Source organism: Leuresthes tenuis, unplaced genomic scaffold (assembly GCF_036924035.1).
Source record: "Leuresthes tenuis unplaced genomic scaffold, fLeuTen1.0.hap1 SCAF_5, whole genome shotgun sequence".
Taxonomy (NCBI): Eukaryota; Metazoa; Chordata; class Actinopteri; order Atheriniformes; family Atherinopsidae; genus Leuresthes; species Leuresthes tenuis.
In genome coordinates, this window is record NW_027325359.1 from 11737274 (window position 1) to 11756230 (window position 18957).

The 18957-nt window shown below is 39.3% G+C and overlaps 1 protein-coding gene across 4 annotated transcripts in view; it reads left to right on the forward strand.

Annotated features, from left to right (window-relative positions):
• The window catches only part of ano3 (anoctamin 3), a 34719-nt gene that overhangs the window by 7154 nt on the left and 8608 nt on the right, over nucleotides 1–18957 (forward strand). For 3 of the 4 annotated variants that reach the window (XM_072386001.1, XM_072385998.1, XM_072386000.1), the window contains exons 2-13: nucleotides 6533–6739; nucleotides 9235–9365; nucleotides 9499–9654; nucleotides 9746–9846; nucleotides 9927–9971; nucleotides 12924–13058; nucleotides 13658–13764; nucleotides 14653–14708; nucleotides 14913–15034; nucleotides 16677–16811; nucleotides 16946–17042; nucleotides 17692–17752. In XM_072386001.1, coding sequence (XP_072242102.1) covers nucleotides 6533–6739; nucleotides 9235–9365; nucleotides 9499–9654; nucleotides 9746–9846; nucleotides 9927–9971; nucleotides 12924–13058; nucleotides 13658–13764; nucleotides 14653–14708; nucleotides 14913–15034; nucleotides 16677–16811; nucleotides 16946–17042; nucleotides 17692–17752 — 1353 coding nt within the window. The remainder of the gene's footprint in view (nucleotides 1–6532; nucleotides 6740–9234; nucleotides 9366–9498; nucleotides 9655–9745; nucleotides 9847–9926; nucleotides 9972–12923; nucleotides 13059–13657; nucleotides 13765–14652; nucleotides 14709–14912; nucleotides 15035–16676; nucleotides 16812–16945; nucleotides 17043–17691; nucleotides 17753–18957) is intronic. The other variant, XM_072385999.1, reaches the window with a different exon arrangement.

Consider the following 18957-nt stretch of genomic DNA (forward strand, 5'->3'; position numbering starts at 1 on the left):
AGAACAGATGAAGGGATGAATGATTGCTTGTCATCTTTGTTTGAAATCACTTTGATCTGTAAGTAGATGTATGTGCATATAACATTCTGCTGATACTTCATGAAATATTGGAAGAGAGGGAAAAAAATCCATTTGTGAATAATTTCAAGTTTTGTGTGTGGCTAAAGGAAACGCTCCACCTTAATGTTGGTGCAGCAGACTTGTTTCTCAGTGGTTTTTTTCAGTCTGCAGCAGGAGATGCAAAAGTCAGAGATGTTCACATATGCATAGTTTCTTTAATAATTGCTGTGTTGCAAACCCTTCATTGAGGGTCAGTTCAGGAAACGCTGTCCTTTTCCCCCTTGGCTTATAGATAGGAAATCAAATAATCCTTACTTCTCTCCACAAAATCCTGCTTTAGCTGAATCCAAAGCAAACCTGCAGTCAAAGCATTAGTGGCGCAGTGGATATTATTTGGATTTCTCACAGAACACTGTTATGATTTTGGCTTTACAATGTTATTGGCTAATGTACAGCTTGTGTAATTTTGTTAAATGAACACAACAAGCATACAACATTTTTGTTTTTCTTAACTGGATTAAGACATTGCTATCCAGAATCAGTTACCGGTTGCTACTGGCACAACTTGATTGCTTACTATGTAACGAAAGATAGCAGTTGAAAATGTAGTGGCTACTAAGTACTGCTCTTAACGCTCCATGTGAGCTGAGCTCTTTGTCTGTGTTCTTTGATAGACTGCCAGGTGGAGGATGAAACACTAACAGCTTGCAGAACGTTTCAGCAGCAGGCGCAGCTGGCTTCACCTAAATCCTGCCTCCATGCACCAGAGGAAATTAACTGGCAATACTTTAATTTTCAAGGGCAGACCCTGACAATATGAATCATGATTTACATTTCAATACAATTTTAAATGCAGATCCATTTGTTTTGACTTAATATGAAGTCCTGATGTTTATAAGAATGACAAATTATGCTGAAATCGATTTTATAATTCTCCTACTTCTAAATTGAAATACTCTGAGGATGCATGGACTGTATAGACAACAATTGTGGTCAACCAAGTTATCATTTTTCATAATTTTATTTCTCTTTTGTCCCACTGAGAGGCAGACCCAGGGCCCGCTAGAGACACTGTATCTCTCGGTTGGCCTGGGAACGACTCTGCATCCCACCTGAAGAGCTGGTGGAGGTGGCTGGGGAGGGGGAGGTCTGGGGGTCTCTGCTTTGACTGTTGCCCCGCAACCTGGACCCGGATTTCAGTTGGATTGTTTTTTTAGAAATGATAAGACAATCAGTCATCAAGCCATAAGCCATGGAAGTGCACGTTTGGTACCAGCATGCGCTTTTGCTCTGAGAGCGATCAAGCTATCAAGCTTAGTTTATTCATCCTGATGTCCTCTACAGTTACACAGCTATGTTCTTCAGGATGGTGTAAGTGTTTGAAGAAAAGGACTAAGTGTATGTAGAATCATATTTTTAGGTGTGGAAGGATTGCAAAAAATTCAATCCAGACCCCCTGGATCCACAAATGTCAAATAAGTATCTTCTCAATGTTTCTCAGCTGTGGATATGTACACCAGTCAGCCATGATAGTATGACATGCCTAACTCATACTGATTAGTTCTTCCTTTTCCCACCAAAACTGCTCTGACCAATGAAGGGGTTGACAGAGGGTGTACTGGAGTGTCTGGTACTGCGAAATTAGTAATGGGTCCTTTGGGTCCCTTCGGGTTGTGGAGTGGGTCTCTGCGGATGGGGCTTTTGCTTAAGAGTGCTATCGCCATATGGAGGGTGTGATTGCTTTGCGAAAATGCTGCAGAACATTGCATTGTAACAGGTTGAGCAATTTTACTCACGTTAACTTACATATCTTACAGTGTTTATCACCACAATCCGTCTGCACCTGCGAAAAATCGATTATCAATAAGTGAGCTTTTATTGTTGCTGAAATGCTTTCTTCTGTATCCCCCCCCCAAAGACAACAGATCTTTGAAGTTAAGCTTGCCAGGTGCTGCCTCAAGTTAAGAATCACACAAACTTTGAAACATGACTCAGACATAGAGGTAGAAAAACCTCAAAAGCCACTCAGACTGCATTTCTAACCGAGTTCTAGTTCTCTCAGAATTCAAACAATGGAAATATTAAATTCATAGCCTGCATTATATTATAATACAATAGGAGGATTCAATCCAGACATTTTTTGCAACAATAGATCGATTACTCATAGTAATAACAATAAAGATGTACATTTTCTAAAAAATGTCAAATATTCTGGCACGATGTAGCCCAGACAATATAACACCAAGTCTGCCCCTGTATGCCAAGTCCCATGATTGCACCAAATTCATGTTTTGGACATGCTTTTCAGTAAATATGGGGCATGAGATATATATTTGACTTATTTGTTCACTCTTTTATGGCAGGGACCCTCTCGTGGTCTCTGAAAGGCTTTGTGACAAAAAAAAGGCTCCAGTTGCAGAATGTTCCTCAGTTGAAAGCTGTGGTGCTAAAAGTATTGCAGAATGAACACTGATGAATAATTTAAGGTACTGAGTGACGAACCATAGAGGCATGATGGGAAACAACCCACTGACCTGAATTATCTCTGTGCAACATGCTTACAGTTAAAGCCTTGATGCCTTGGGTTTTCTCGCAGTGGCAGTGGAGAAATGTGACTCAAAGCAGTATTTGAACTTCTTTTTACCCTCAGTATCACAGAGTATTTCGTGTTTATTAAACATTTGTTCTTCCACCTGGCTCAGAGTGAGGTGTAACACTGTCATAGATGTACCAGACATATCATGGCAGAAACACTCAAGACAAGAAACTGAAAAACAAGCTCCATTTATCTCAAACATTTACAGTATGCAGTGCACTGTATGCAGTCACAATGGTATATGTTTGGAATAACGCACACACGTGCACATAGCAGAAAAGAAAAAAAAGCCAGTTGATCAGAGGACCATAATGAATGAGCTGCACAGGAGAAATCCAAATCCGAGCTCACGACCTTTCTTTAACATAATGCAGCTCCTCGTCAGATGAGCATGGGTGGGTGTTTGTGAGCTCACCCACAGGATTGTCAAGACTCTTTGTTATGCTGACACTCTCAGTGACTCCCATACCAACTCGCATACAGTCCATGTACACACACAGGATTATCATTGTCCTCATGAACCAGTTTTAGCCAGAGTACAGACAGATTAAACGCTGGATTTCATGTTAGATGAGCCCTTTAAAATAGACTTACACAGTCCACCATCTTCAGAAGGTTACTGCACAACTACTCTGACAGCAGCAGAGTTCAGGGAGTCTGACTGCAAATGAAAATGAGGTCAAAGACTTGGAACAAGGCAGTGATTACATGATAGCCAGAATTATACCGCTAATATCTGCTAAATTTGATTGATTTTTTTTTTTTTTCATCTAAAAGTGAATCCATGGAAATAATTTCACACAATATTAACACTGTCCAATTTGTGGGGTCTATTTTAAACTTCGGGAGTCCTTTGGGGCTGCCAGGCTGAACCTACGTTGACCCGCTTCTATTCCAATGTGTCATCTCAGACATGTTTAGCTTTGACAATGTCTGCTGGAATTATAGGGGCTTTTAAAGGTACCTTTTCTATGTTATGTGAAACAATTTTCTCTCGATAAGCATTATGGATACAAAGAGGATTTCATATTCTGTTATATCAAATAAGAATAAATCCGCCCCTCAGACTTATCCAAAGAGACCATGAAGTTATTGAGCTTTAGGCCTCAGGCTCAATTAATTTACTCCTGAGCCATAAAGTGAAGCATGTTGGTGCTGAGAAAAACAAACGATCGCGTTAATCGGATCATAAAAGCTCCAGTTTCTGAAGTGTCACTGGAGATGTAATTGGTACAATATGTTGCGTTTCAGAATAATTGCTGAACAACCTGCTGTTCAGTAATTAATCTGAAAATCAACAAATTATGAAATATGAAACCTCCTGGATCAATCAAATCAAATTCATATCTAATGTTATATGTACATGGAGAGTAAAGAAAGCAGAGTAAATAGAGGCGTATCATGCGAGGTCCCCTTGCAGTCGAGGCCTAAAGCGGTATAAACTAAGAAATGTGTCAGGGTCACCCGAGCCATCCCTAACTATAAGCTTATCAAAAAGGAAATTCTTAAAAGTAGAGAGGATGTCTGCTTGAGAAACCCAAACTGGCTGCTGTTCCCACAAAGAGAGGCCTGATAACTGAAGGCTTTGCCTCCCATTCTGCTTCTAGAAACTCTAGGAACCACAAGTAAACCTACAGTTTGAAAGCAAAGTGCTCGGTAGGGAAAATGTTTGTCATTGAGAGCTTTGTATGTGATCCTTTAAATTCTATTCCGAATTTAACTGGAAGCCAATGAAGAGAAGCTAAAACTGGAGAAATATGATCTCTCCTGGTCGTTCTCATCAGACTCTGGCTGTAGCTTTTTGAATTAGCTGGAGGATTTTCAGAGGATTTATTGGGGAAGCACAAATGTCTCAATGTTGTTACAAACCTGAAGATATTACTGTGCACAGACAAACAGATTCATTAATACTTTCTTTCATTTTGTGTTTTGTTGGCAGAAAGATGACTTTTTGCAATGGAATGACTGTTTTTCCAAACTGTTTCAGTACTTTTGCTTTAACTTTGCTTTATTGCACAACATCTTTCCCTTTCTCCATGAAAGATTTAGATTCAGCTTTCTTTCAATATATATCCGTGAGGCAGCACAGGAAATAAACTGTGTGGCTCCCCTGAGCTTTCAAGCTCACATCTTTGACTGGCTCCATTCTTACCAACAGCACTGGGAAATCCCACGGAGATCAATGTCATGAAAATGAGTTATTGCACAGCTTGCAGCGGAGGCACTCAGGGTGCATGGAGCTAATTATCAATGCACGTTTCAGTTGAGTGTTTCAGGAAGGTCGCTAAGAGACTGGGTTTGAAAGTAAGTCACATTCCTATTTCGAGGGGCGCCTTCATTTCCTGAATGTATATGTGTCAGGAACACCAGCACTGAGGCTACAGCCAGTGGGATGTGCTGGAGGATGTTCATCATCATTAATCTCCGAGATTCTTCTTTAAATTCAGTAAAGCAGCATTGTTTCAACAATCTGTTTTGTCCCACTACCATCATACTTGCTTTTTAGTTGCTGACAAAGCAACTCAGTTACCTCAATTTGTAGAACAATGACCTACTACGGACAAAGCAGCTAGAAATGAATGTCATTATTACATGTTTCTTTGTTAAATTGGTAAGTGAATATATTTAGTGGTGCAAAATAATGCTCCCTCGCTTCAAGGTATTAAAGTGTGTCCTTTCATGGCGTGGAAGTGCTGACAGTCTTAATGCACTCCTCTGTGAAGGACAGACATAAACGCCACTGCAGCCTGAAAAAAGATGGTCCGTGTCTGAAGCGATTTCCCCCTCCCTTTCTTCAGTTACTGCACTGGTTCAATTATGTACTCTATAATCACAATGTTGTGTTTTGGTTGCTATATGATAGAAAAATGACATAATACACTATAAAAACAAGACGTTTTAATGGAAAAACTACCCAAAAGAAACGGATCACTACAGTTAATGCTGTGCAGTATGTGTAGGTCCTACTTGGCAGTTTGTCTTCTTTTACTGCTCAAGTAAGCATTCTTATAAATGCAAAAATATTTTAGCAACAGAATAAATATATACAGTAAATTTGAGTGAACATTATGCGTCGTTTGGATGCTGAACTAGCACATACTGTGCATTATCATATTGATTTAGTTTTCCATTTCCACAAAGCTGACTGACTCAAAAGAGCCAGAGTTGAAACAGTTGAATAGTCAAAAGTGAGGGGGAATAGGTATCCTTACCAAGGTATTAGGTTGGGGCTGCTGCCGCCAAGGAGTGCCGTTGTCATGGGAGAGTGCTTTGTTTGTGTTTATGTGGGTGGTATATATCAAAGTGACATCAACATGAGCACCAGTACCCAAAGTGTGCCAGCAGAATATTGAATTGTAATGGCACAATCACTCATGCATTCACTTTCCCTGTCAGTGGGCTTAATGCTGTAGTTGATTGGTGTTATTTCCTATGCATCAGAAGAAGAATGCATAAATCAAACAAAAGGGATAGAAATACACATACACACAGGGGAATGAGGTTTAATTTTAACTATACCCAGAGGTATGGTTCTTGGAAAGACTCCTTGTAAAGTACAGAGACGGTACACAGTTTAATACTGTGGGCCTTTGTTTCATTTTAAGGAAACAAAATTATTACCAATAACTTTGATACCTGCAGCTGAAAATTTGCAACAAAAAGGTTCCTTGTTTTAATCTCATCTGTGGATTTTTTGTCCGGATGCAGCTTTCTACGGGAACTCTGGTTTCATCCCAAATTTCATGTCATGCAACATAGGTTCATCAGTGATTGTAGGTGGGATGACTGATTCCACTGGATATATTTCTGTTGTGGAACATAAAGGTAGATTTGTTTGTTTGTTTTTTATTTTCCTTTCTGTCCCACTGTCCTCAGGCATGCACACCAGCATCAGCGAGATCCTGAAGGAGAAAAGCCTGAAGCCATCTCGCCGCAGCCTGCCCTGTCTGGCCCAAAGTCAGACTCATCCAATCAACCTCAACCACTTCCTGTCTGTGCCTCTGAGCCCAGATCCCAAACCAGAGGTGGAGGGTCTGAGTCAGAGCATCAGCACCTCCTGCAGCCTCCTCCCCCCACAGACAGGTCAGTCAGCAGACAGGAGCTTTCAGACATTTTCCTAAACTCATTGGTGGTTTCAGTTCTGTAAAAGAATGTAAGCTACATCAACTTGCACTGATCATGCTTCATGTTACATGTTGATGTCTGCTGTGATGTGTCAAAAATACAAAACAACCTTTGCACTGCTTGTCTCTGTATTGTTCCTGTCAGTTGGTTTTAATTCCTGACTTCATCAATTCAGTGTTAATCCAGACTTTTTTTCCTTGACAAATGAAAAGTGTTCTAATTTTTCTTTTCAATCCACCTGCAAATTGCATACAATTGCTTGAAAGCATTGCACTGTGATGTGGGATGTTTTTTAATGACGGATTGAATATATTCAAGTCTCTCAGCTTAACAGTAGAAAAAGAATACAATAATTGAGTTTGTTTCTTCTATTAAGTACAAAAGTTCAACAACTTATCAACTTAGCTGACAAATGACAAGCTTTTCATTCTGAAACTAGTGTTTGCCATTTTTGTCTTCATTTTGTGAATAGTGTTGTATTTTTATTTGTGGTATCAAATTGTACTGAAACAGAGTTGGTTGCAACACAGATTTTCATAATTATTGAGACAAAGCACATACATGCAGTAATACTGATTAAGCAGATTGTGTTAATCCTGCAGGGCATTTATAAAACATAGTCACAGCTGCCTGGGGCAGGAAAATTATTCATCTGATATCTTGAAGGCAGGTGACAGTGAGAACTCTGTTTTTGTCTTAAGAAAACAAGAACATGAGCCATATCAGCGTGGATAGCAGATCTTGAAATGCCCTCTGTTGGACCTTATGTTTCAGTGTCAATAGGAATGCAGATGACACAGCAAAAGGTATTTCTCTAAGAACTGGCTCTTTGAGGCAGAAAATAGATGACAGAGAAACAGGATGGGTTTTTGCCTCAGTTCAAGGATGGTGTAGACAGTTGGTAAGACAGCAGACAGAACAGCTGAGAGAGGTTGATAGACAAGGACTTGATCCTACACCAGTTTCCCACCTGTGTACACGCACACATGGGATCTATTGCAGTCGTGATGGATGAACTACTGCTGGAGGGCCCTACATGTTACACTTTTTGCAGTACGTGATTTATTACTTCCACAATAAAGGAAACTGCTCCACATGCATAGAAAAATAAATAAATAGATGATGCTGCAGCTGAAGCTGAGGAGGCATAAATCAACTAAAATATCATTTAGCAGCAAGCATATGTTTATGTAACACTTAAAAAAAGATTTTTAAAGGAGCTTTGCCTTGACAGACAAAGCAAAGGCAGGATACTTGGAAGGCAATGTAACAATGTAAATCAAGGGCAAGATAGAATTAAGGCGAAATTAAGACGAAGTTCAAACATTTAAAATTACTGGTGAAATGCAAAATTTCAATATAAATGAATATTTAAAAAAAATAAAGCAGTAAAAGTAAATAGAGAATGAAAAATTAATAATTTATAAAACTAGTCTATAAATATTTCTTCTTCCGAAGCCAAATGACAGAATTTCCTGACTCTGGCATATTTTAGCACAGTAATCTTCAGATTTCGGCCTTAACTTTCAGTTAGAAGTTCCCCACCCATCCTATTCTCCAGAAAAATGATAATTTTATTTCCTGCACACCATTATCCAAACGTTTCTCAACCTCCGAGATACATAGTGTTCAGGATGTATTTGATACAGACACCAAATGCCCCAGCAGCAATCACAAGTGCAGCAAAATCCATAAAATCCAGATTAAAAGATTGGAGAAGTGATAGTTGAGTAAGTCACAGGCACAGCTGTTTGAGTCTCCTGTGAGATCATGTTTTTAATTCTCTCTAATTCACTGTATAGTTTTGTTAACTCATCAAAACAGTTTCGTTAGGGTTTGGCATGAGAATAACCTTGAATGATCTGATGGTGATGCAGGAGCACTTGTTTGAAGAAATGAGAGAGCTGTCACACATGTGTTGAGATGGATATAATTCATGCTGTACTGTGAAATGCTCTATCCACCTTGTCGTACAATTAGAGTGTGTGTCTTTGTGAGATGTAGGTTGTGTCTCCACTGTGCCAAGATTCTTTTTGTTTGAAGAAGTTTGAATGCAGTCACACTGGTAGATTTATTGCTGTTGTTGTTTTTCTCTTACGTTAAACTGAAAATCTGATAAAGATTGACAGCATTGATCTGCTGGAACGGTTAAAAATGTATTCCTGGTACACTTTGTTCTATTCGTCTTGCTGTGTGGGCTGCTTTAAAATCCAGAAAGGGAGAAAACAAGATTGTCTCCGTCTCAACATCCGTGCATGGATCTTTTAGATTGCATCAAGGTGTTGTTTCATAGCTGAATCCAAAGTCTGATTAACATTAATTTAGCTCAGATCTAATTTCAGAATTGGCTGTCAGATTAAGGGAAATATTGACTTGAGCAGCAACAAAGACTTAAAAAAAAAGATCACCAGCTCAAAAAATGTTCTCATTGATCATGCTGTGTCTTTGTATAGCAGAAGATGTCAAGGATAACTGCATTGAGGAGAGTGAAGTGAGCACGTGTCAAACAAGAGCAGACCAGTCCTTCCTGCTACAAAAGCCTGTCAGTCGAGCTAAATTAGGGGCACGCACAGATTCGATTCAGGTACCACATTCACAGCCCCCCTCATCAATCAGCACAAATTGTACATATTTCTTATGTAGATCTGCTTAGGTTTTGGCAGTGGACCACTGACCAGCTTGTTCCAAAATTCTGAGGTGAAAAGATGTTTCCACAGGTAAAAAATCCATCCGACTCATCTGGGCTCTTTTTCCGAGACGGCAAAAAGAGAATAGATTACATCCTGGTTTACAAAAAGTCCAGTCCACAGGTGGAGAAGAGGTGCACATTTGAGAAGAATTTACGAGCTGAGGGCCTCATGCTGGAGAAAGAGGTGAAAATATCCGCTTTGATCTTGAGCTTTTTAATCCATTTGATTTTCTGAACTTGTTCATTGTAAACTTTTTTTCCTCCTTTATTTAAAGCCATCCCTTACGAATAACGACATCATGTTTGTGAAAATTCACGCTCCCTGGGATACGCTTTGCAAATATGCAGAGCAGATGAACATCCGGATGCCTTTCAGGTAACTGGAGCTGGATAACAAAAACCTTGAGCCGTAAACCCGGAAAGGTGTAAAGTTTTTCTTTTCTTTTTTTCTTAAAGGAAAAAATGCTACTTTACAGACCGGAGGAGCAAATCCCTGGGCAGGTAAGCAGATTTAACATATGGGCTTGTTTGTCTCCTTGTAGAAGCTGGACACATCTGTGTGTCCAACGAAGTTTGTGATCAGCTCAATTCAGCAGTACTGTAAGCTTAAGAATGTGTTTTAATGATTTAGTTATGCCTATGAGGAACAGAGACAGACAAAAGCCTAAGTCAACCCGTTACTGTTCTTTCTTACCTACACTTTCACGAGTCCGAATCATTTAAGCCTTTTTTTTTTTAACAGATGGTTTGTAATTAAACAGCATTTACAAAGTCTATACAAATTTTAAATTGGAACATCTGCCTCACTGTGCAGCTCAGATAAACGGCAACAATGGAAATTAAGAAAAAAAAAAAGAGCATTGCTCATTATTACCAGGATTTTCAAAATGCCTGTATTTTGTACTTATCAGAAAAAATGCGTTTAATTAAAGGTTCAGATGTTTTGATTAAAAGCACACCACGTTTATTGTTGATGGTACAGTAGAGCAACTCACCCATTTTCACTTTCAATAACATCTTTAAAATGGGCACTGCATGAGCCTGTTTGCATACTATTTGTAGATAGATGTAGTTGTGCTTTGATGTGACGCTCAAACTCATATTACCATCTATTCTTCTCACTGCAATGCGGACAGACACGGGCCAACAACCAGCAACTTGAATAAATGTGTAGCACTGTGTTTTGTTTGGAGGGCTGAAACATCTCAGGAAAAATAGGGGAAAAGAAGTTACACTCACAAATTGTTTTCCAAGGTCTCTTAGGCCAGCACACTTATAAACTGCCTCAGAGTTGGCAGCAGGCGGTCGGGGTCAATGGTGGGGGTGCAAAAGGAACAATCATCTAACAACAGATCAGGGTTTGTATCCACTGTTCCTTTTGTGGTTACTTTTACTAACTCTAACTCTTCACAACAGATGTTAAAACAGTGACGAGGGTACCAGCAGAAGCTATTCCAGTAGCACACGAGCATAGTAAAATATGTCAGAAATCATTGTTTTCACAGGAAGAAGCTCAATAGAAAATCTCAAGATTACAAAGAAAGCTACTCCAACAGGCTTCCACTAATGTTGTGCTCTTTTAGAACTTCATGTTTTTTGTTGAAGAGGATTTCTAGCTTTTTTGGAGGGCTTTAAACCCCAAAGTTCATACACACCTCTGTAGCATGATTCAATCATTTAGGGGAAGGTAACTGAAATAACATTTGAACTATGGCAAGGATGGAAGAGGTTAACATGTGGACTGTTATAAGTCTTGTTAAGCTCTGGATAGGCAACAGCTACTGAAGTGTGGCAGGTCACGAAGGACATCTCGATTTTATCCATTAAAGTGAGTGTGACTCGTGCAGCTGTCGTCCTTTGGTTTACTGACACAGTCAGGTAGAAGAGGTGGGCAGGTCAATTTTAGATTTCTTTGCTTCACATGAGGACTAATTCAGGTGGCATGATAACACCATAGGGTTATTTTGCTGTTAATTCTGACATTGCATGTACATTTTGATGGTTTTGCTTTTAAGACCCACAGAACACAGACGTTTACAGACTTGTGTCTTACCTATCTAAGAGCATAACACTTATGCTACCACTACCATTCATCTCTGTAAGGCTAGACATCTGAGCCATGTGCAGGTTTTGTCAGCTTGTTACTTTGATTTCTTTCCATACGGTACTCTTTATAGCAACATTCATTAAATGCTCCCCGGCAATTGTAACTCTATTCATTCAGTCCATATCAGAGCAGATGCATTTGTCCACACTGAAAAAGCTTAACAGACTGATTGGCAGCTAACTGGCAGACTGATTGATACGCCATTTTGTGCAAAGATTTATGGTCCCCTGACGTTGCATCCTCCAAATCCTTCCAATCAAGGGCATCGTTTTGATATAATCTCACATGACAAATTTTCCTCTGGGAGCTTAACAAGCTCTACATCATGGGACACCCGCTACCCTTAGACTTATAGGCTTTCCTTTATGAGTTTGACTCTTAATGATTTTAATTGAAGTATCTCAACAGCAAGTTGATCGATTATCAGGAAAATGAGTTCTCACATTTCTTGACCCCAAGAAATTAATCTTAGTAAGTACTTGCATTTGCATTCAGCCCTCCATTTTAATGACAAAGTCTTGCAGCAGTTCTGGCTTTAGAATTAGCGTCACCTAACGTTTATGTCAGTGTTACTAACCCTTAATGATCACGTAACAGTAGCTCATGGAAACTAGAATAAATACATTTTATTTTGAAGGATTGATTTTAAAATTTACATTGCCTCATAATGAAAGCACAGCTAATCTTTCTACTTTCCTTGATTATCCCCTGACCTTTCCTTTAGCGTAGGTTTTACGTGCCCCCATTTAGCATCATCAGGTCCAAATTAAGATTTTCTCCAGTATTTTGTTCTATGATAAAATGCTTTCAGCTTAGTGTCCCAGCAGTACTTTACATTCAGTATTAAACAGCAAATGTTAGCATTTTGACACTCTAAACTAAGATCGTGGATATTGTAAGCATTTTATCTTCTAAACTTCAGAATATGAGCGCTGACACTGTGTTAGCACGAAGCTAAAAGCAATGCTGTTCTTTAGCACAGCCTCATAGAGCTGTAAGCTTTGCTACTTATTGTTATATCTGTTTGATTAACATTGAAGGGAGATAGGATTATGGAGACAAGTGCATGCCATCAGACATCAGGTCCTTATGGTATTATCATGCTAAAATGAAAAAGTCTAAGATCCTGTGAGTTGGATTAGGCGAGCCGTTATCCTCATCCTTAATCAGTAATAATCACCTTGTGATTCCAGATATGCTTGCACATGTGCATGTGTTTGTAAGCGTGTTTTTTTATGTGGGGGCGAGGCAGTCAGGGTAGTGTTTGGTCGCTACTTTGTATAGAAGAAAACAAATCTTTGAGATAATCTGTGCCGTTAATCCTGATTTTATGTGTGCCTGTGCAGCAGGTTTCATCTGAGATGTCAACAGCTAAAGAGCTGGCTTCCCAGAAATCCTATGAAGCTGGACAAAGAGGCCTTGCCTGACCTGGAGGAAACGGACTGCTACACAGCTCCCTTCAGTCGAGCACGCACGCATCAGTAAGAATAATGTACACACACTCACGCACACGATGATAATATGTCACATCATGTAATGGCAGCATGTTTATCAGTATTATTAGTGATGGATATATATCCTGTAATGTATTCCCACTTTCTCTTTTTATCCATCTCATCCATCCATTCCTGTGCTGTGTGCTTCATGTTGAATTGAAAAAGTAGGAGACCAAATCTGTGTCATGACAATTTACATAATTATGCCTGAATTGAGAAGCCAAAGTGACACAAGGTGATTATGGATAGGATTTGAAAATACAGAAGCAGCTGCACATTAAATGATTATCCCCTATTTACTCGTGCTTTTTTTTTTTTTGTCATTTTGAAAAACCTCTCTGTGATGATAGCTTCCTCTAATCTCATTTTTCAAGAAATCATTTCCACTTTCTCTTAGTTTTTTCAGCTTGGATGTTTTTTTAAGGGGGAACAGTGATGCTGGAACGAGCAAAAACTTTATATCATGAATGATGTTTCAATGAATCCCCCCCCCATTATTGACTGATTAGGAGCCTTGACAGGATGGTATTGACGTAGCGTTGTACGATGAATAACTGAAGGCGCGCGCTCTTGTTTCCTCTCAGTTTCACTATCAACAACAGAGAGACGTTCTTCTCCAACTCCACCAGAAGTAGAATAGTCCATCATGTTCTGCAGCGCACCAAGTATGAAGAAGGAAAATTAAAGATGGGTAAGGCTCTGTGCTAATCTCTTTCACGCCTTTTTTTCTCACACACCATATTCTCAACAGTAGTTTTAACATTTTCTGTACGCGTATAAAATATATAACCATCATACTGAATAATAAACAGTCTACATTTAAAGTTCAACAGATATTTAATTATATTTTAATTTGACCTTAGGGGCTGGTAGCAGGATAAAGGGAGGAATCACATCTGTTGTTTTGCTTTATGATGATTACAATGTGAGCAACTATTCAGCTGCTGGTATTATCCAACTTGTGGCTGATCTATCCCCATCTACTGGCTCATATTTTTTTGTTTTGTTTTGTGTTTTTATATCGATATCAACTGTGTTACCAAACTGTCTATTCACTCCCACTCTCAGTATCTTGCCTTGCTGCTGCCAACGTGTTTTATGGATTCAAGTTTGGCCTTGAAGTGCTGGAATGGATTTCAAATTAATATTTTGATAGCATTGACCACTTCCTCTCCAACAAATAAAATCAACTTGGCCACAAGATTGGATAGTCCATTTCAGCCCCACCCTGTCCTGCTCTTGCTCTCACTACTTCTCAAACTGCTGTCAGTGACTTCATTGGGACTGCGACAAGATTTTTGCAGCCCGCAGCAGTAACAGAATGGATGTAAAGTCATTATGGTTTTGCAAAAGAAAATGTTATTTTCAAGTGCTTGCAGCTATTTGAAACCCTGACCTGGGTAACTCAAATGCTGGTTGTCAGTACAAAAGTGTTGTAAAGTTAATGTGGCTGTGGAAAATTGGGTTTCAGTGAGTCTGTTGGTGGACTCCTGTTTCTATTGATGACTGGTTCTGAATTTTTAATGTGGTGTCCTAATGTGTTCCCCCATTTGACGTGATCTGCTTTATTCGACTGCAGGTATCAACCGGTTACTGGGCAACAGCACTTATGAGGCTGCATTCCCCCCACATGAGGTAAGATGTATTGAAAAGCTCAAGGGATTCAAATTGGTTATAACCAATAACCTTTTTTTTCAACCTTCTTTATCCAAGGCTATTAAGGCTTTTGAGCCCCTTTTAAATGGATGAATGTCAAATGTGGAAAAAGAAGTTTCACTTAAAAACTGAGTAGCAGTAACAATTAAGAATGACAAGTAGCCCATTATCATGTCTCCTCAGGGTGGTTACAAGAGCAGACATCCAATTAAGACACATGGGGCCCAGAACCACAGACATCTTCTATATGAGCGCTGGGCCCGCTGGGGGATTTGGTACAAATACCAGCCTTTGGACCTCATCAGGTAATCGGCTTCAGAGCAGGTTACACGGTTTCATAAGATGTTTTTGTACTTGAGCGACGTGTACTTTCAATGTAACGCAAAACAACCCAGTTGTTCATGACTTAGTTTTTCTGCTCTTCAAGAGCCCTCTAACGTGTGTTATTTCTGAACTTTTTGATCTATTTTAGCTGAGGCTTAACCCACTTCTGTTAACAACTGCCTGGGTGCCTCGATGTTTTTGCACCATCTGTTGAGTTTGGAACAGGGTAAAGATAGAGAACAGCTCGGCTTTTTGGAAAATATTGGTGCTCACTTTCTCATGAAGAGGTTAATCAGTACCACACTTGTGTGTTTAGGGACAATAGTGAGTTGAATCTTTCTGGCAGTAAGCTTAAATTAGCTGAGTTACAAAGTGAAACTCAATCTCAGCCACAACTTTTCATTTTAACATTTCTCTTTTATACACATTAAACAAATACGATATCCTTTGCAAATAAATATTGTACTTTGGACAGGGCTGAGTGTGTGGTTTTCCACTGATTTGTGTGTTTATGCTGTGCTAATTTATTTACACACAGCTCAAGCTCAGTGGTTAAAGCACAAGCATGGGAGTCATATTCAAACCCTCTTCTAATTCTCATTCAGGAAGTGAATGAGCATGTATTATTAAGACTATTAAATATAATTTCAAATTAATACATTTCGGTGGTTGTGCATCTATTTATACATTCCTTTTTCAGATCGGCAGAATATGATAATGTACAAAATAACTGCAAATTATTTGAAATCAATCTGCTGATCTATCGAATTTAAGGATGACAAAAGAAACAGGAGGGCCAAGAAGTGAAATTCCCATGTGGACGAGCACATTCAGCTTTGGGGCTCTTTAGGGAGTCCATTAGGATTTTGAGTCGTGTGGATCATTATCCTGTATCCAGCCTATTTAGAGATGGCATAGCAGTTTGATGTTTAATTATGGAACATTTTCCCTTTACCAATGAAATGTTTCATGACTGATCCACGCCCACTGTTAACAGATGGAGACACTTTGAATCCTTTTACCTCCTAACAGACTTTTCCCTTCCTGAAAACGCCTTAGTCTCTTCTTATGACCTTCTCTTCCTCTCAGAGTTTTGCAGCTACTTAGAACAGCTCATGTCTGCTGATTGTTGGGAAAAGCTTTGAATCATTTAAGTAACTACAAAGCTAAATAACCTGGCTTTTCCTGACAATGACAAAGATTTTGGATTTTAATCCCCATGTTTTTACCTTCCATGTGTAAATGTTGATATCATGAAGAACTCCATGTCATTTGTCTTTTGAAACCAGAGCACTGCTGAGATGCTTCTGCATATGCACTGATTGTTTCCCAGCCATGTCCATCTTACTGCACAGCACAGTCTGCGTGTAGTGTGTGCTGCCTCAAACCTAACCCCCTTTAATCTGCTTTATGTGGGCAGTTGTGAAATAAGTGTTTTACTCAAGACTACCGTGACAGCTGTGGTTTAGGAGTGAGAGACGGTTAATGCTTTGTTTCCCATCATGATGACCTTTCAGTGCAGCAGCTTCTCTATCAACCCCACTCTGAAAGTACACAGTTTAATTAACTGTCAGCATAGATTATTGCTGTAGTTTCACTATTCTCTCTTTGTGTTGCTCCCAGGCGCTACTTTGGTGAGAAAATTGGCCTTTATTTTGCGTGGCTCGGCTGGTACACTGGCATGTTAATCCCCGCAGCCCTGGTTGGCGTCTTTGTCTTCCTTTATGGACTCTTCACTATGGACTCAAGCCAAGTCAGGTGGGTTCACACAACCAGTGTGTCATATCAGACAAATGGAATACTCCATTGTACTAACATAAGTGTGCAATGTGCCCTATAAAATTGGTTGCTATTAAATGTTGCTAATCTTTCCTACCTTATCGTCTCATCAGTAAAGAGATTTGTGAAGCCAACGTCACCATCATGTGTCCTATGTGTGAGGAAACCTGTGAGCATTGGACACTGAGTGACAGCTGTGTCTATGCTAAGGTCAGTGCAGCCTGTGTTCCAGATTTACAACTCACTCCAGCTTGTTATAGACTCATTAGAAACACGTTGCGATTGAAACCTTTTTCACAACCTGGTAAACTTTTATGCAGTGATCTCAGAAAACATTTTTCCCAAGTTTTTGTGAAGGTACTGACTTAGGAAAGGATGTTTAAAAGCCTTTACATTTTTAGAAATACACTCAATTTCTTTCTACCAGGGACGAGCAGTCCATCGGCATTTGTCCCCTTTTCGATCTTTTTTTTTTTTAGTTATCTATTTTTAGGACAGATTATATAACTGAAATATACTCAATGACTGCTGAGCTTTGCTATTAGCCAGATGTGTCACCAGTGGTCAGAAGTAGGCTAAGTGTTTTTACTGCTTCCAGTTTTTATGCTAAGATAAAACTAAGCTGCTTATGATTGTCGCTTTTGATTACTCTTCAGCAGTAACAATCTGCTCATCCAACTCTTGGTAAACAAATATGTAACAAAATGGTAACTGAGCTCAAGGGTGAGAAACTCTGACTTAAACTGTATATTGCCAGAAATCCCCACCATGTGTTTGATAAAACTGAAGCTGCTGAAATAGTGTGTCAAAGTCATAATTCTTGTTCTCAGTGAAGCCCCTCGTGTGCTCGCATTTCTAGGTGACCCATCTGTTTGATAACGGCGGCACTGTGTTCTTTGCCATCTTCATGGCTATTTGGGGTAAGTTTCATGAATGCTTGTTGTTTTTCATTAGCTTTGTTTTCTGTTTGATACAAACACTTCTGAAATTCAGATCTATTTACGGTAAAGTCAGCACTCTCCTCCTAACACATTAAGTTTACAGCTGGGAAATTCAGCACAGTACACACTCTGTGGTGCTAATACAAGAGAGCTTCGCTCTGTAATGGGTTTTGTCAGCGGATAAATCACGGGCAGATTCCTCTGACCGAACCTCTGCATTTGTACATCCAGCACTGTTCTTATGTAATTAGTTGGATAATTAACCGTCTCTACAGAGGGAGGTTATCTTTTGCCTGACAGGGCTTTAGAACTGAACCATAATATTGGTATATTGCGGCTGTTTTCTCGACTGTAATATCTTTGTAATGTGGAGTGGGAGTGTTATAGTGCTGCATCTTGGCCAAATCCATTTATCTGCCAACAAGGTAAATAATCATCTGTGCCAGAGGGAACCCTAAGCACACTTTGTTCTGTGTTTGAACTAAATGAAGCTCAGAAAGGTCCAGCTCTGAATTCTGCATTAATGCTGTTGGCAATGTGAACCCAAGTAGCAGTACTGCACCACTGAGTGAGTGCACTTCAGGTCTACTGTGTGAGTGTGCGTTTGTGAGATAGACATGAAAAAGTGTTTCGCCCAAGGGGACTAAATGCAGGCATCTGCCGCTTTTCTGTCTCTTTAAACAAAAGTGGGTCGAGCTATATTAAACTTCAACATCTTTACTGTTACAACAGTCAAAGTTGTTCTGACAGAGGAGAAGTCTAACCTCCTTGTTCCCTTTTTGTTTGATAATTAGGTTGAATACATGTTTATCAGATGGACGACTGAGTAATGATACTTACCATAATTTAATGACCTGCAGATTTCTCAAAATATCCAGCTTCTAATTGAATATAACAAAGACAGACATGCAGGTCTCATAATCTAGGAGATGAAATAATTATTTTATTATAGTAAATTCATGATTGTTTTTCTGTGAATCTACAAAGTAATCAACCGACTGAGCTTAGAAACTTTAAATCTATGGTCAGGCTGAACAGCAGTCATCAAATATCTGCTACAAAATCACACAAAATGTGCTTTATTACTACTGAAAACTGACATAAGCACTGGATCAGTGGTACAGTGCTATATAGGGCTGTCTATCAGTCATGACTTTCTTTTTGCCTGACTTTGAGGACAAATT